At 36.8% G+C, this 19,546-nt stretch overlaps 1 protein-coding gene and 1 long non-coding RNA gene across 4 annotated transcripts in view; one reads left to right on the forward strand and one right to left on the reverse strand.

The window, feature by feature from the left end:
• LOC121384656 overlaps positions 1-1,351 on the reverse strand; it is a 38,404-nt gene extending 37,053 nt beyond the window's left edge. Inside the window, exon 1 of the long non-coding RNA XR_005959417.1 lies at positions 838-1,351. This is a non-coding gene — a long non-coding RNA (uncharacterized LOC121384656). The remainder of the gene's footprint in view (positions 1-837) is intronic.
• On the forward strand, positions 729-19,291 carry LOC121384653. 3 transcript variants are annotated; one of them, XM_041515134.1, is made up of 4 exons: positions 3,058-3,267; positions 8,752-8,911; positions 11,842-12,002; positions 12,644-19,291. In XM_041515134.1, the coding sequence occupies exons 3-4, from the start codon at positions 11,850-11,852 to the stop codon at positions 13,850-13,852; spliced, it is 1,362 nt and encodes a 453-aa protein (XP_041371068.1). In that variant the 5' UTR covers positions 3,058-3,267; positions 8,752-8,911; positions 11,842-11,849; the 3' UTR covers positions 13,853-19,291. The 3 variants fall into 3 exon arrangements, with proteins under 3 accessions (XP_041371069.1, XP_041371068.1, XP_041371067.1); XM_041515135.1 differs by lacking the exons at positions 3,058-3,267; positions 8,752-8,911 and adding an exon at positions 729-825; XM_041515133.1 differs by lacking the exon at positions 8,752-8,911.
• The last annotated feature ends 255 nt before the right edge of the window (positions 19,292-19,546 follow it).

The raw sequence follows: 19,546 nt of genomic DNA on the forward strand, positions 1-19,546 counted from the left end.
TTTATGGCTGCACATACCGCCAAAACATCTTTTGGAAGCAATATTGTACAGATATATGATATTGAATACTATAATGGTAGACTGGTAATCGTCATATATACTTATGTTACGACTTTTAGTACACACTTTTCAAATTTTATATTGTTTTGGTGTATATTACTAATGAGTAGATTAACGGATATTATTGTCAATTTTACTTTGGGGGGGGGGGGGGGGGATTCCTTTGCTAGGGGCAGTCACACGAGCGTTCGGGTCCTGGTTGGAGTTCATGGGTGTTTCGTTAGTACCACTCCAATGAACGAGTCATACCCTGTGTTGTCTACAGCTGGGAGGTATACCGTATTAGTCCAGGAAGGACATGAAGGAAATGGTTTATTTAACGATGCACTCAACACATTTTATTTACGGTTATATGGTTAAGGATCACACAGATATTGAGGGAGGAAACCCACTGTCGCCACTTCATGGGATACTTTTTTCGATTAGCAGCAAGGGATCTTTTACATGCACCATCCCAGACAGGATAGCACATACCATGGCCTTTGATGTACCAGTCGTGGTGCAATGGCTAGAGCGAGAAATAGCCCAATGGGCCCACCGACGGGGATCGATCCCAAACCGACCGCGCATCAAGCGAGCGCTTTACCACTGGGCTACGTCGCGCCCCGTATTAGTCTAGGAGTCAGGTCGATTTATCTATGTCGGAGAGTCAGGAAGGTTTGAACTGATGCTTATGTAAATTTTTGTTCGATCTGCTGCTACCCAAAAACAAGTCCACGGGATAGACATCAAATTCAGGCCCGTAAACAAGCAAAATCAAACAAGGTAAACACTTACCTCTGTTGATATACATATCCACTCAACACTTGGAGAAAACATTACAACAGAACAGCAAAGCAGTCACTGTCGTCATTACGTAGTGTTAAATCCATGCAGATATTTTACATTTAGGCATACACACATGTAAAATAAATACGATTATAAATGCCAAACAGCGATTCTGTACGCACATTTCTAAAGTTAAAATATATATTGAACAGGGCCCCGTTCCACGAAACGATCTTAGCCCTAAGATTACCTTAAGCGCATAGCTACCCTATGCACTTAGTTGATCTTAGGACTAAGATCGCTTCGTGAAACGGGGCCCAGAAGAAGGTACGTAGTATCGCTTTGGCATCAGTAAGCACAGTAAAACGTCAAAGCGTTGTTGACGTCACGTCATTGGAATGATCAATGTTTTTATGGCAACGTTTCCGGGAATTTTCGTGACACCATTGAAATACCGTTCGAGAGCTAGACGGACATTTGGACGGTTACCATCGCTCTCTGCACGTTTAGCTATCATAACCGCCCAAATGTCCGTCTAGCTCTCGAACAGCTGACTATTCGGGCAACAGTGAAATGCGCCCGCCACCCCCTCCCCCATAAGCGCACGGGCCCCCATTTTTTGTAGGAGGGCAGGCTGACTTTTGCCCGAATTAAACGAAAATGCCCGAATCTGGATAACAACATTTATTCATATTAGCATTACTACCAAACACACACACACACACACACACACACATAACGAATCACTACACATTTTTACATGAATTACAATTAATTTTGAGGGTAGAATGATGGAAATACATGGTAAAAGGTCTCAGGTTAGCACATTTTGCCCGAATATCTCTGTAATTTTTTGTGGACAACCCAGTTAGCTGATGTGTGTGGCCAGGATAGCGTGCATGGACATAAATGGAATGAATTCATTTAATTTGGAAGGGTACTTAGTGAGTCGTTCAGTATGCAGTATTCCGCATGGATACCATAAGCGTACGAGACAGGGGGCACGGGGGGGGGGGGGGGGGTATTCTCCCGTAGTGCTAGAACAAAACCTCAAATTCGGGCAAAAACTATATAGCAATTCGGGTTAATTGTGCTAACCTGGGACCTTTTTACCATGTATTTCCATCATTCTACCCTCAAAATTGGTTGTAATCCATGTAAAAATGCATTCGTTTGCAACCCTATTGTAGTTGTTTGGTAGAAATGCTGTTAAGAGTAAATTCACATTCCGGCATTTTCTTTTAATTCGGACAAAAACCAGGTTGCCTCCTCCCCCTGCACCCTCCCAATCACAAGAATGATTCCGAGCCTATACGCTTTTGATGGATACGCATTGCACAGAATCATTTCATTTCAACTTATTTTCAAGCTTATATCCAATTAAGGTTCAAGCACACTGTCCTGGGCACACACACCTCAGCTATTTGAGCTCTGTCCAGGACAGTGGGTTAGTTGTTAATTGCAGGGCCGCCGGAACGATTGTGAATTGGGGCGGCGGACTAGCGATGTTGAAGGCCACAGTGTCACAAATTTGCTAGGGGGGTCCGGAGGCATGCCCCCCCCCCCCCTTAAAAAGTTTGAAATGTAGATAGCCTACTGGAAAACCGATTTTAATGGCTTTTGGACATTATCAATAATATTTGATTGTGATAAAATGTGTTACTATTTCATATTTTAAAAAATGCAAATTATATAGTAAAACATTAAGGAGCGTTTAGTTACATTTTTAATACTTGTAATAGACAATAACACCCACAAATCTAAAAACTCCATATGGATCTCCTAAATGACTATTTAGCATATATCATGGCAGGCGTATCGGATAGGGATATTAATTATGTATATCTATATACAAATCTAATATTAATATATAATGACAAAACTGATTTGGACCCGGACGTTTTGCAAGACAAATACAATTTTCTAAAGTGGTAAAATTCTTTGCCACTTTGGACGGCGATCTCAACTGGTCAAATTATTGGAGCGGCGGCTCTCGCCCCAGTTCCGGCGGCCATGTAATTGTTAGTTGTTAGTGAGAGAGAAGAGGGTGTACTGGCCTTACACCTACCCATTGAGCCTTTAAGAACTCGCTCTGGGTTTGAGCCGGTATACCGGGCTGCGAATCCTGTACCTACCAGCATGTAGTCCGATGGCTTAACCACTGCGCCACCGAAGCGTCAAACTAACTAAGGGGAAGCTACTCTAATTTATAAGTAGAATAGTGTTTGTTTTTGCTGTGTTGCAATCAGTAAACGTTTTGTTTTCATGCATGTTTATTGTCTTGCATGATGCCACGAACAGTGGTAGTCTGGACGTTGAAACACGCTTGTTTAGTAAATATAGCACGGAACATGGATAAAATGTGGTGCAACGCGTTTGAACGAGATTTTAGCAATGCACCACGACTGCTCTATGTTTTAGGTCCTTTTGAAAACTTCAGTAAGTAGCAGAATTACAAATGATCAGTCTGATTTGTACCCACGGTTAAATATACTAGAAACTACATTGGGAAAAAGAAAGAAAATAATGTCGAATTTTAACCTTTTTGTGGGGGTGGGGTGTGGGAGCATAGTTTAATAACAAAAGGTAAATTGGATGCTCTCTGATAATACAAGGTTATGAAGATAAATAGTCGGAGTACTCTGCCGTTCGAGAGCTAGATGAACATTTGGACTGTTATGATCACTCTCTGCTGTCAGATCGAGATACATATGTATAGCGAAAACACGGAATGCGGGACTAAATGAATGAATGTTTGACGACACCCCAGCACGAAAAATACATCGGCTTTTGGGTGTCAAACTATGGTAATTTGCAAACAAATAAGGTGATGATCAATATAAAAATTCAAGATTTAAATAAAAACAGTGTAAAGGACTGTGCAAAAATACAAATATCACAGATAGATACTGACTTTTACACAAAATTTCTATTTGTGCTGTATTGGCCATTCTCAAAGAGAATGTTACACCCTTGCACCACAGTGAGGTTACAGCACATGCCGGGGTGGGACTCAAACTTAACAATGGCACCACTGGCAATTGTCGTGATATAAATTGCCGTAGGTCAAAGGTGTAATTGACGGCACTTATGTGCCATGGGATAAAATTACTGCCGTCGCAGTAAAGCTCCCCAATTATAGTAAAATGTATACATGATAACATTTGAAAAAGACTTCATACAGCAAAATAACCTTTCAGTCATGTTTATTTGCGACTTTTAAAAAACAAATTGTAGGGAGGCTCAAAATTGCTGTTGGTGGGCTGTTTCACCCACAGCGGTTTAAAACAAAAATTCTATGGCAGGGGTTCTAGAATACGGTGGCCCGATGCCTGAGGCCAGTGGTTTTTTGGACTTGGGCCAGTAAAAGTTACATCAGTATACCTACCAATATAACTGTATTAAGTTATAAAGTGCAAACACTGAAAAAAACTAAAGTTTATTGTTTGCCGGCATTTTCATTTTTATACTAGAACCCAAAGATTTGTTTTTAATATATATTAATAGTAGTATGGTGCAAGCATAATATGTAAAATAGTAACCAGTCTTTTATTAGTTTTAAAGGTTGCATCTCACAATTTACGTTTGCAGAACTTTAAAAGTAAATTATTAATTTAATTTATAAAATATCACATAATTTGCAAAAAAATTAAAAAAAATTAATTTTTTTTTAAGTAGGCTACACAATATGAAATAAATAAATTTAACAAAGTGCCTACATTGAAAAATTTATTTTTTTGTGTGTGTTGGGGTGGGGGTTGTAAACCTTAAACTGTAATACATGTACACTTTATGACAACAAAGGTTCTGGGTTGTTGTTTTTTTGTGGGGGGTGGGGGGGGGGAGGAGTTCCTATTCATAAGTACATAAATATATATACTCATTCATAAGTGATAAAATATTCATTTGTTTTTAATAGTTAATTGTTGTAATACATGTAAGTAACATGGATTATTTTTTATAACTTAGGTGGTTTTAGTGGAAACAATTATTTTAAAATTTAATAAACTTGTATAACTTTATTTCAAATTGATGAAAATTTGTTTGCATGTTTTTTTTTAAACAAACCATAAAGTATGCCTAATGAGCCTATGTGTTGTGCAAATTGACAAATTGTTTAAATATGATTTCAGTATGCAAACTGTACATTAAAAAGTTAATTATTTTAATTGTGGGCCAGTCCATGGTATTTGGTCCATGGATGTTGAAATTTCAAAATGATCTGTCAAACTAAGTTTTTATTATAGTTTAAAGTTAACACCCTTAAGCACATACAAATATACTTTTATTGCCAATTTACTTATATTTTATGGATTTTAATGACAGTTTTATTAGAATTTTTTTTTTGGTAAGCCAGGACGTGACATTTGTTTTTGGTAATATTTCATTACTGTTATGTCAAATTTAAAAATTTAAACATCATATCTAAAATATACTGCATATGAAAATACTACTTTCCCTTCTTTCATATCATAATTAGTATATTAAATTATTTTTCAAAATATATAATGTCACGTCCAGGCTGATTTGACATATAAAAGTTAGTTTTATTTAAAAACTATTTTTCTGAAATAAAAATCCTTTTTAATTCTCCTTCTCGATATTCCAGGTATAAATAAAAGGTACAATAATGACTGGTTGTATTAAATGATTAAAATAATCACCTCAAACTTTGAGCCAGGACGTGACATTCAAGATGGCATGTTAAATTGAGTAAAGATTAAAAATGTATTAAATCTCTCTATATAGAAAAATGGGCAAAACTGACTAGATAATGCACATGTACCTATAAAGAAATTACTTTTATTTTCAATATTTTTGCTCTCACCATCAAGAGTCAAAAACAGAGAAAATGGACGTTCGGGGGAGCATGTTCGAATATTTAACATGGATTTATGTAAATACAAAAATACTATTATCACTTAATTCTATGCTTCTGTGTTTTGACCAAACAATGAATTATTGATAATCCACCAATTTAAAGAATATTGTATTTATAGGCCTACCAAATGTTCCATTTTGTGAATCCAAACTGGTGTACATATACAATAAATATTGTGTCAAAGAATTGTTCAAATACAATGTGCTGCTAAAATATTAACTTTATTCCTTGGCAGATACAGGTATCCAAACATGAATTGGAATATATAAACCAACATTTCTCCAGTGAAGGATGTAATTGATAAAGATACATGTTGAAGATAAAACTTGGGTTGGGGGAATTCAAATCAATTGTGTTATTGAAATCCTTGCTATTGTCATCCATCAACAGTTTATATTAATATACATTGTTGATAGTTTGGCCTATGAGATAATGATGAACAGACAGAAGAAACTGTCCAAAGACTATAATTTCTGTACTGACTGGGGTTCATATTTTGAATTCCAATTAAATCAGATTATCATAAAAAATACCAAGAAAAGGCAAATTATAATAATATATTAATTCTAAACTATATGGTAAATTGCAAACAAGAATTCTATAGAATTAAATGTCTGGCCTACCATAAACATATTCAGTGTCATTGCCATCTGTAGATATCTATCTCAGTGCATGTTAAAAATGTTTTTAAAACATAAACAAATAAAAAAATTAAACTTCAAAAAATTAAACTAAAATTTTAAAATAATAAAGTTGAAAAACAAATTTTGATGTGCACTGAGGTGAACATTCATAGATAGAACTATAAATGAAGCTTTACTGATGCAGGACATGTAATTTATGAGAAATGTAGCTACATTTGTACAAACCTTGTTGAGCTAAATGCAAAAATTGATGCTGCAGCCAATGAAAAAGTTATACCTATACACTTCATCTTTTTAGTTTGTACATGTATTGTAAAGGTAAGACAAAAATCATCAGACATAGCAACATGAGGATAAACAATGTTGTTGACAGTATGGTCACTGGTTATAAAAGTATATTACCATATAACAATGTTGTTGACAGTATGGTCACTGGTTATAAAAGTATATTACCGTATAACAATGTTGTTGACAGTATGGTCACTGGTTATAAAAGTATATTACCGTATAACAATGTTGTTGACAGTATGGTCACTGGTTATAAAAGTATATTACCGTATAACAATGTTGTTGACAGTATGGTCACTGGTTATAAAAGTATATTACCGTATAACAATGTTGTTGACAGTATGGTCACTGGTTATAAAAGTATATTACCGTATAACAATGTTGTTCACAGTATGGTCACTGGTTATAAAAGTATATTACCGTATAACAATGTTGTTCACAGTATGGTCACTGGTTATAAAAGTATATTACCGTATAACAATGTTGTTCACAGTATGGTCACTGGTTATAAAAGTATATTACCGTATAACAATGTTGTTCACAGTATGGTCACTGGTTATAAAAGTATATTACCGTATAACAATGTTGTTCACAGTATGGTCACTGGTTATAAAAGTATATTATATGAATATTATATGAGAACTTCTTGTTTTTGCACAACAACAGTTCAATTAATTAGGATTTTATGCACTTATTTTGATGATAAAACACTTAAAACAAGTAAATATCATTGATTTCATAAATTAACAGTATTTCATTAGTAGTATTTGATATACATATAATTTATTAGTTGTATAAGTGAACTGGACAAAACGTCATGTTCTGGCTCGTCACGTCCTGGCTCGTACCGAAAATAAAGATTATTTTTTTAGTAAATTGCTATACAGCATTTAGAAATAGACTGGATATTGTGTTAAACAGTGTATTTCAATAAGCGCCAACATTCTATCAGGAGAGCAGAGTTTTGGAATTTACTGCAGTGTTAAAAAAGTGATGTCCATTTTCGTCACGTCCTGGCACATTTTACTTTTCACTTTATACGGGTTTTTTTTTTACAAAAACAAATTAGGCCTGACATGCTTATACTACTATATGTAATGAGTCTATAAATGATAAAACTGCATTTCCTTTTAAAAAGGATTTTTAGTGAAGGAGATCATAAGAGTCAGAATGTAACGTCCTGGCTTAAATAATTACCTTAATATACTGGGGTTTTGTTTTGTTTTATCAACAGTTAAAATTGGGCAAGTGAATTTTTCACCATGACCAGTGAATTTTCAAATCCCCTGGCCCCATGGCAAGTGAATTAAAAAAAATTTCTAGAACCCCTGGCTATATGGGTTACAAATTCTTACGTTCAAGCCCTGGGAATGGATTCCTACCACCGGGTAGGGAAAGATTCCTGCTCTAATACAGGAATAACCCTGTATATGTTACACCATAAAGACTTTTACAAAGTTAACTGATAACAAATATTTGACAGTTTAATCACTAATACACACACTACAGGAAGAAACCCGTCAGCACCAACATAATAGTAAACTTGAAAATTATCAATGTAATCAGTCCTTGGCTTTTGAAAAACCATGGCGAGTGAAAATCGCACACCTCAAAACACTTAGGCAAGTGAAAAATCGCACTCATCAAAACACTTAGGCGAGTGAAAAATCGCACACCTCAAAATGCTTAGGTGAGTGAAAAATCGCACACCTCAAAACGCTTAGGCGAGTGAAAAATCGCACACCTCAAAATGCTTAGGCGAGTGAAAAATCGCACACCTCAAAATGCTTAGGCGAGTGAAAAATCACACACCTCAAAATGCTAAGGTGAGTGAAAACTAAGCATTATTAATTTATGAAGTAATTGTTACATGTATGTAAATGTAGAGACATATGTTGCAGAAATAAACCAATGTTTTCTTCTAATTTTATGTTCAACAGTATAGTCTGATTTCGTTTTGACTATCAGGAATGGAGTTATTAAAAAATTTCAAGAGCAGTGCTATAGAAATATAATTGTGACATACACTGATGCAGACAAGTTGATTTTTTAATTACAGTATGTACTATTCAGATAAATTGATGCAAACAATTATAGATACCTTTTCAGTGTTGGATGGTTTGATGAACGGGCAGCTAAACGTGTAGGAATCAGCTTGTCTTGAATTTCATGTACAGCGAACATGATTAGGATATCGATAGTTGGGATGGGAAAACCCCACTGATTCTGAGGAGGTGGTTCAATTAGAACTACGACCCAAGCATCTCAGGTGTGTACTACCGACTGAATTAGATCCCTCATATTATTATTTTAATTTTTTAAATAACTTGTTAAATGTAGGCCTACAATTAGTTCAATTGATAGTGTTGGTTGACATTCACGTGGCATTGACATTCACGGGGCATTTTTAATTCAACGATTACGGAACCAGTCTACCTCCCTCAACATTTTGTAACACATCTTGTAATGGTATTTAGCATCAAATATAGGGTTATTGTTGCACATATTAGATTGAGAATCTTTGAATTTGTTTGTTTTGTTTAACGACACCACTAGAGCACATTGATTTATTAATCATTGGCTATTTGATGTCAAACATTTGGTTATTCGGACATATAGTCTTAGAGAGGAAAACCGCTACATTTTGTTATTAGTAGCAAGGGATCTTTCATTTGCACCATCCCACAGACAGGATAGCACATACCACAGCCTTTAATATATCAGTCGTGGTGCACTAAGGGGCCATTCACAATTATCAACATTATCATAAGTGTACAAAGAGTACACTTTTTCATGACCCCCCCCCCCCCCCCCCCCCATAAGTGTACAAAATAAAATGTAGATTTTTTTTGTCCATCTTTTATTGGCAGTTATATTAGAATGTCACTAGCCTCTGGAGTGGGTCTATCATAATCTAGAAGCCATGTTCAAGTGATTTTCTTGGGTCTTCCTTTCTTTTGCTTGTGATTGTCCTGGTTTTGATGTTTCAGGAGCTGGTATCTTGTGGGATACTTCTCATTACAAATCGGGCACTTGTGGATCTTTTCGTGAGCTTCGGTTGCCTTCTCTGCTGTTTATAATAACGACAATTAGGGGGAAAATAGATTTCTCGGAAAGTTATAAATCGACATTTATTTGTATTTCTAAAAAGCGTACAGCGGCTGTTAATCCCCTCCCCCCCCAGCGTACGGTTTGTACGCTTATGTTAATGTTGACAATTGTGAATGACCCCTAAGTGGAACGAGAAATGGCCGAACGGTCCCACTGACGGGGATCAATCATAGACGGACCACACATCAAATAAATGCTTTACCACTGGGCTACATCCCACCCTCGGGAATCTTTGACTACTGTGTGGTAGGCAACTATTCCGGGTTTTTGTTATACAGATCTTATCTCAGGCTGAGAGAGCGATCATAACCGTCCAAATGTCCGTTTAGCTCTCGAACGGAAGAGTACTCTGGCTGCAAGATAAACTTTTTCTTTAGCATAGGGACACCATGGCAACTTGTTTTCTATCTAGTTGTCTCGGGCAAAAATGATGTCACCTTAATGGCAAAGGTACAGTAGTGGCAAATTAGTTGGGGCACCACATAGGGCACAGTGACCAGTAAGGAGGGCAAACATTTCACTTGCTGTCATTGTCATGGTAAAATTCAAACCCTGCTGACAAGTATGCTGTCTGCTCAACCCTACTTATATATATTACATACATGTCACAAACATCACTTTGGTGCCATATGGGATAAAAATAACTGCCATCTTTAAAGCTCAAATCAATGATGACACCATGTATACACCAAAATGTATACACAATTTTGTATATATTTTAAATAAGACTTCATCCAGAAAGATAATTTTAGGCATGTTTATTTACTACAAAAGTCACTTTTAAAAAAATTGCCATATACAGGGAGGCTCATCATTTAATTGCTGTCATGGGTCGTTTCACCCACTGCAAATGTTTACAAAATTGCTGTGGGTGGCAAATTATTAATATGAACTATTGGTAATCATTATATTTGTTATTATTATTATGTTATTTAACAAATTTTTTTTTTTTCAGTTATTTAAAATTATCACATGTGATAGGAACGAGTGATGCAACAAAATGTTTTATTTCTAGAATCCTAGTAGGTCTGAAACTGGTAGGGGGAGGTGGAGGGGGTCTTAGAACCCCCTTTCTGTGAAAAATATTTATGATGAAGGACAAAATAAAGTGTAACATAAAAGTATTTTAGTAATCACTGTATAACATTAATGAAGAGTGTTAGCTGTGTGAGTCCTAAAAATATGTAGACTACATCTAATTGAATTGTTGTAACAGTTCTATGTGTAATACATGTACATGTAAGTGTACAAATCTGACTCCAGAGTTTTCAAAATTTCTTATCTCTAATGTTAGGGGCTGGACCTAGCCCAGAGGTAAAGTGTTATAGGGTATAAGCTATTTATGTCAGCATGGCTCTCAGCATTGAATATATCTAAGCAGTAGCATACCAGAGCATAATTTTTTAATTTTTTAAATTAATATGTTTGTTTTTTATGTTATTCCACTTTAGCTAATAATTAAGGTAAATGGAAAAAAAAATTTGAACCCACAAATTCTATATTTATATTATATTATATTTGTAAAAACATTGGTCAGTCATCTGCTCATGGAGTTTGAAATTATTTTTTTTAATTAGATTATCCTTCTGAACTCTATATTTTATTATTCTTTTGTTAATTTGTATCTAATAGTTGAAAAATTATTTTATATGTGTGTAGTAAATGTTTTGTTCAAACTTCACAAAGAAATAACATGGGTGAGTATTGCTATTTTACTTACCGTATATCATGACCAATTATTTTTCACAAATGGCACATGAAAATAGAAAATTTCCAAAACAAATTTCCTGTGGATTCTTTTTATGTCAAGCCAAATTGGAATAATGAACAAAAACACTTAATTAAAGCTTTGCTAGATTAAAATCAGCTGATAACTTATTCAATAACTCAATTCAACTTATTTTCATTAATTAATTAATGAATGCCAATTTTGTGATTTGAAATTGCATTTCAGACCATGTATATTTTAGAATTTGCTGGATTACCATATGCCTCTGATCCTCCACCTGAAAATTCTCTTTATCACTTATCGCTTTATCACTTTAAGTTTGTTACAATCAATGATTCATTCATTCATTCTTTTTTAAGCTGGTGATATGATCCAGGAGCTGATTAATGCACTGATCTCAGAGCACAAACTACGACGACTACACTTCCAGTTACTGCTCACAAACCGATTGGACCATATCGATTTTAGTCATTGTCCTAACCTTTCCAACATTCCTCATCTTATTGGACTCCGGTGTCAGGTATGCTGTCATTGTCCTAACCTTTCCATTTTCCTCATCTATTACACTCCCTGTGTCAGGTATGATGTCATTGTCCTAACCTTTCCACTTTCCTCATCTATTACACTCCCTGTATTAGGTATTCTGTCATTGGGCCAACCTTTCCATTTTTGTCATTTATTAGACTCCTTGTGTTAGGTACCGTATGTGGTCGCTGTCCTAACCTTTCCAATATTTCTCATCTTATTGATGGACTCTGGTATCAGGTATGCTGTCATTTGTTCCTTTCATTGGTCTTGATGTCAGGTATGTGGTCATTGTTCTATCCTTCCAATGTTTAACATCTTATTGGACACTTGTGTCAGGTATGTTGTCATGGTCCTAACATCTATTAGACACCTGTGTTAGGTATGTTGTCATGGTCCTAACATCTATTAGACACCTGTGTTAGGTATGTTGTCATGGTCCTAGCCTTTCAATGTTTAACATCTTATTAAACTCCTGTGACAGGTATGTTGTCATTGTTTTAACCTTTCCAACGTTCCTCATTTTGTTGTTCTAACTATTGTTCAGCCTAATAGCTCTTGTTAAAATAATGTGATGGTTGGTCACTAAACGAATATTCTTTTGTTATGTGTAACAACTTTATTTTTTACTTCCAGAAATTAACCTCTTTGAACATCTCCAATTGCTCTTGGATAACCGCCTCATCCGTATCTAGTATGATAGAAAATCTTCCTCAGCTCAAGAAGCTTCTTTTGCGGAACACTAAAGTAAATGACAATGTACTTGCCACTATCCACAAATTCTGCCAAAATCTTCAAGTTCTAGATGTTTTTGCTTGCCCAATTACAGATGTTGGGGCAATAAATTTGTGTGGTAGAACCCATAACAACTCACGTTTATGTGATAATTTCAAGAAGCTAGATATAAGTGCCACAAAGATTGGAAATACAGGTGCCTCAGAAATACTTAAAACATTTAAAAACTTGCTTCATTTGGGATATGCAGATGTAATGGAAGCAGTGACTCTTGCTTCTGGACAGCTGGGTTGTGCAAGCAAAGACAGTGAAAATAATGATCTTAATTCCCAAGTATTTCAGCTGAGGACCTTAACAGCAACTGGTCTGAAATGTAAAGAGGTTAGTCCACAGAGTGTGTACGTGGCATGCAGTGTTTGTCCATTCATTACTGAGGTGATCTTCTACCAAGGTGCCATAAATTCAAGTTTGCAGAATTTAAAATATCTTCAGCATTTACATTCATTAGAAATAACCAGTGACCAAGCAGAGGATGTAACATTCTTTGATGGACTTGTTCCACTCCTCAAAGAGATTGGCTCCAGATTGTACTCGGTGGGACTCTTCGACATAAAAGACCTTGATTTGGGCAAGTTGGGTGTACTCTGTCCTGCTTTGGAAAATTTAAAATGTGTCATGGCTGCCTTCAATTCTGTTGCCTTTTACGAATCATTCTTGACGGGGCTGGAGAGCAAGCAGATTTATCGGTGTCTGAAGAAGATCATGATTGTGGTTGGAAACGACAGCACCAACTTCAGTGCAGGAACTTTCCAGACGATGTTGGTGAATGCCGAGCACCTGCAGGTGATGCACCTGGTCAATGTGCAGTGCATGACCAGTGAACTGCTGCTGCAGGTCATCAAGTGTCATGGACTGAAGAGTCTCTGCAAGGTATACATGGAGTCCTGCAACCAGCTGACGGTCTCGGGAATCCGAGAACTGCTGTTCTGTGATAATCCCTTGAACTCGCTTATTGTTAAGCACTGTGAGGAAATAACAAGATGTGATTTTGACAATCTAAACCGTCTTGTTCATCAGAATAATTTTGACCTTGCTATAGAATGGGTGTGATCACGTGTTTTAACATATGTAATCATGAACAAAACCTTTCTAAATGTAGTTTTATCTGTTAGAGATGTAGAACAAAACCTTTTTAATGAACTACCATTTTACCTTTCAGTGATGTATTTTTTGTTTTGTATTTTAAAATACCCTGTATTTATACATTGAAATCAAAGTGATGTTTTGTTTTTTTATTGATTTGGAAAAACTTATATTTGTTTTTAAAAGTGCAACATTACCATTCATAAAAAGCCACTTCAATTTTCATGAATGACAAAACACAATCTTTTTCTGCAATTCCGTGTTTTAATGCCACTTCAAAACTGCTCCTGCCCTTGTTCTTTGATGAAGAGTTACTTCCCACTTTTTATGATCATGATAAAGGGTTTTTCATTTTTCGCGTCAAAAGTGTCATTTTCATCTATTCATTTGTAGTGTCAGGTCAGAGTTACATACATTAGAGTTACAGGCTGGCTTTACTACTATATAAGGTTTACTAATTAATAGAAACTACAACCAGTACTATAGTTTAATACACTTAATCACTTTACAGTTAGGAATGGTCATGTCAACTGCCTTCATACATTGCCATGTATTAGTTTGTTTTCGGTGTTAAAATGGAGAATTATAATAATTTTTTTAAGTGACATACATGTACGTAGCAAGTACATTGTATAGTCAAACACTATCAAAGAATATCAGTCGACAGTAAAAAAGTTAAGGTTGACCCTCTGTTCTAAATGGTTAAATAATTAAAATATATGCACAGAAATGTTTTAGTAAACCTCGCCCTGAAATAATAAAGCACACCGATTTATTCTTTGATAAAAATGCAAGTTTTATTTGATTAATTCCTAGAAAGGCCTTCCATCTTGAGGATGATCTGCCAGCCTAAGAGACTACAGTGCATCATGAGTGTACCTCTTGGTCATATCAGATGACTTGCTGGGGGACTGAGAAAAGAATAAAGGCTGTGATCTTGGCACATGGTAGTTAAACTTGGTCATATCAGATGACTTGCTGGGGGACTGAGAAAAGAATAAAGGCTGTAATCTTGGCACATGGTAGTTAAACTTGGTCATATCAGATGACTTGCTGGGGGACTGAGAAAAGAAGAAAGGCTGTAATCTTGGCACATGGTAGTTAAACTTGGTCATATCAGATGACTTGCTGGGGGAATGAGAAAAGAATAAAGGCTGTGATCTTGGCACATGGTAGTTAAACTTGGTCATATCAGATGACTTGCTGGGGGACTGAGAAAAGAATAAAGGCTGTGATCTTGGCACATGGTAGTTAAACTTGGTCATATCAGATGACTTGCTGGGGGACGGAGAAAAGAATAAAGGCTGTGATCTTGGCACATGGTAGTTAAACTTGGTCATATCAGATGACTTGCTGGGGGACTGAGAAAAGAAGAAAGGCTGTAATCTTGGCACATGGTAGTTAAACTTGGTCATATCAGATGACTTGCTGGGGGACTGAGAAAAGAATAAAGGCTGTAATCTTGGCACATGGTAGTTAAACTTGGTCATATCAGATTACTTGCTGGGGGAATGAGAAAAGAAGAAAGGCTGTGATCTTGGCACATGGTAGTTAAACTTGGTCATATCAGATGACTTGCTGGGGGAATGAAAAAAGAATAAAGGCTGTGATCTTGGCACATGGTAGTTAAACTTGGTCATATCAGATGACTTGCTGGGGGACTGAGAGAAGAATAAAGGCTGTAATCTTGGCACATGGTAGTTAAACTTGGTCATATCAGATGACTTGCTGGGGGAATGAAAAAAGAATAAAGGCTGTGATCTTGGCACATGGTAGTTAAACTTGGTCATATCAGATGACTTGCTGGGGGACTGAGAAAAGAAGAAAGGCTGTAATCTTGGCACATGGTAGTTAAACTTGGTCATATCAGATGACTTGCTGGGGGAATGAGAAAAGAATAAAGGCTGTGATCTTGGCACATGGTAGTTAAACTTGGTCATATCAGATGACTTGCTGGGGGACTGAGAAAAGAATAAAGGCTGTGATCTTGGCACATGGTAGTTAAACTTGGTCATATCAGATGACTTGCTGGGGGAATGAGAGAAGAATAAAGGCTGTGATCTTGGCACATGGTAGTTAAACTTGGTCATATCAGATGACTTGCTGGGGGACTGAGAAAAGAATAAAGGCTGTGATCTTGGCACATGGTAGTTAAACTTGGTCATATCAGATGACTTGCTGGGGGAATGAGAAAAGAATAAAGGCTGTAATCTTGGCACATGGTAGTTAAACTTGGTCATATCAGATGACTTGCTGGGGGACGGAGAAAAGAATAAAGGCTGTGATCTTGGCACATGGTAGTTAAACTTGGTCATATCAGATGACTTGCTGGGGGAATGAGAAAAGAATAAAGGCTGTGATCTTGGCACATGGTAGTTAAACTTGGTCATATCAGATGACTTGCTGGGGGAATGAGAGAAGAATAAAGGCTGTAATCTTGGCACATGGTAGTTAAACTTGGTCATATCAGATGACTTGCTGGGGGAATGAGAGAAGAATAAAGGCTGTGATCTTGACACATGGCAGTTAAACTTGGTCATATCAGATGACTTGCTGGGGGAATGAGAAAAGAATAAAGGCTGTGATCTTGGCACATGGTAGTTAAACTTGGTCATATCAGATGACTTGCTGGGGGAAGAGAGAGAAGAATAAAGGCTGTGATCTTGGCACATGGTAGTTAAACTTGGTCATATCAGATGACTTGCTGGGGGAATGAGAGAAGAATAAAGGCTGTGATCTTGGCACATGGTAGTTAAACTTGGTCATATCAGATGACTTGCTGGGGGAATGAGAGAAGAATAAAGGCTGTGATCTTGGCACATGGTAGTTAAACTTGGTCATATCAGATGACTTGCTGGGGGAATGAGAAAAGAAGAAAGGCTGTAATCTTGGCACATGGTAGTTAAACTTGGTCATATCAGATGACTTGCTGGGGGACTGAGAAAAGAATAAAGGCTGTGATCTTGGCACATGGTAGTTAAACTTGGTCATATCAGATGACTTGCTGGGGGAATGAGAAAAGAATAAAGGCTGTAATCTGGCACATGGTAGTTAAACTTGGTGATATCAGATGACTTGCTGGGGGACTGAGAAAAGAAGAAAGGCTGTAATCTTGGCACATGGTAGTTAAACTTGGTGATATCAGATGACTTGCTGGGGGAATGAGAAAAGAATAAAGGCTGTGATCTTGGCACATGGTAGTTAAACTTGGTCATATCAGATGACTTGCTGGGGGAATGAGAAAAGAATAAAGGCTGTGATCTTGGCACATGGTAGTTAAACTTGGTCATATCAGATGACTTGCTGGGGGACTGAGAAAAGAATAAAGGCTGTGATCTTGGCACATGGTAGTTAAACTTGGTCATATCAGATGACTTGCTGGGGGACTGAGAAAAGAATAAAGGCTGTGATCTTGGCACATGGTAGTTAAACTTGGTCATATCAGATGACTTGCTGGGGGACTGAGAGAAGAATAAAGGCTGTGATCTTGGCACATGGTAGTTAAACTTGGTCATATCAGATGACTTGCTGGGGGAATGAGAGAAGAATAAAGGCTGTGATCTTGACACATGGCAGTTAAACTTGGTCATATCAGATGACTTGCTGGGGGAATGAGAAAAGAATAAAGGCTGTGATCTTGGCACATGGTAGTTAAACTTGGTCATATCAGATGACTTGCTGGGGGACTGAGAGAAGAATAAAGGCTGTGATCTTGGCACATGGTAGTTAAACTTGGTCATATCAGATGACTTGCTGGGGGAATGAGAGAAGAATAAAGGCTGTGATCTTGGCACATGGTAGTTAAACTTGGTCATATCAGATGACTTGCTGGGGGAATGAGAGAAGAATAAAGGCTGTGATCTTGGCACATGGTAGTTAAACTTGGTCATATCAGATGACTTGCTGGGGGAATGAGAGAAGAATAAAGGCTGTGATCTTGGCACATGGTAGTTAAACTTGGTCATATCAGATGACTTGCTGGGGGAATGAGAGAAGAATAAAGGCTGTGATCTTGGCACATGGTAGTTAAACTTGGTCATATCAGATTACTTGCTGGGGGAATGAGAGAAGAATAAAGGCTGTGATCTTGGCACATGGTAGTTAAACTTGGTCATATCAGATGACTTGCTGGGGGAATGAGAGAAGAATAAAGGCTGTGATCTTGGCACATGGTAGTTAAACTTGGTCATATCAGATGACTTGCTGGGGGAATGAGAGAAGAATAAAGGCTGTAATCTTGGCACATGGTAGTTAAACTTGGTCATATCAGATGACTTGCTGGGGGAATGAGAAAAGAATAAAGGCTGTGATCTTGGCACATGGCAGTTAAACTTGGTCATATCAGATGACTTGCTGGGGGACTGAGAAAAGAATAAAGGCTGTGATCTTGGCACATGGTAGTTAAACTTGCCACTGATTGAACATAGTTTATTGCATAAATAACAAAAGGATTGGGCACTAGTGTGGCAACTTACTACACCCTCTCAGGGTTTGAACTTAACGGTCGCCCGATCGCCCCTGGCGATTGAAAACGACGACGGGCGACTGAAAACCCACAGTAAGGTTGCCCGCCTGGCGGCCGATTTAAATTTTTTTTTTTTTTTAAATCAATAATTAATAAATAAATAAAAGTACAGCTAAGTAACCTACTTTGCACCATGAAATAGTGTAGGTCTGCTTTTACATATAAACATATGCCCAATATAAGAATAGGTGTACGGTAAGTTAAGTGGCATGTAAAATTGGGCACAAATTCATGTCGACAAGATTCAGCCCTGGTTATGTGTACACGTCGTAGATCGTATCCACTGAACATTATATTTTAGGGGTTTTTTTTTATTATTATTTCATTGAGATGGGGTGAGGGAGGAAGGGGTTGTGTCGGTTATACCAGTGCTCAACGTTTGGTGAACGCAAGCATCTTTGTTGGGAATACCACAAATGTATTGACAGTGACAGTGGGGAGTCACAGTGGCATGTCTGTTATTTATTTAAAGAGTGGGTTGGTTGAGTGCAGAAAAATACTCAAAATAAATGTTTTCTCTTATAATCTGTTGCAATATTGTTGGGTTTTTTAGAAAATATTATTCGGGCAAGTGAAAATAGAGCCGGGCAAGTGGAACTGCTGTCACCACTTGCCCGGATGGCAACTCAAAAAAAAAGTTAAGCGCAGACACTGCCCTCTCCTACAATATAATATTAATGGTCACACTTACAGTTATAATATAATTCAGTATTAATAATGTGTACATGACTTTTTGAGATTACTATGAATGTTTTCTAACAGAAATGGTCGATTATACCTAATCATAGTAATTTCCAGATCCCTAGTGTTTGTATATCTCTCATTTTGCCTTACAATTCTGTCAAAACTGTTACTAATGCAATTAAAATATTCAACACTGCCATAATTTGTTATGTTTTTGTTTGTCCGTAAACTCACCATTCAGATATTAATTTTTCCAAGTACATTTCAGACTGGATGTACATGTAAGTAAGAACAGCTATGATGTGAGAGGAAACAAATGGGAGAGGGGGCTTAATTAAGATCCCTGTGTTTATGTTGGAAGATGAAAATCTCAGTGTGTTAAGCCAGGTATTTTTTTCTGAGCCCCCTTTCCTTTCCTTTGAATTCCATCACATTTCTTCCTGATCTGACAG

This window comes from Gigantopelta aegis, chromosome 10, assembly GCF_016097555.1.
Source record: "Gigantopelta aegis isolate Gae_Host chromosome 10, Gae_host_genome, whole genome shotgun sequence".
NCBI lineage: Eukaryota > Metazoa > Mollusca > Gastropoda > Neomphalida > Peltospiridae > Gigantopelta > Gigantopelta aegis.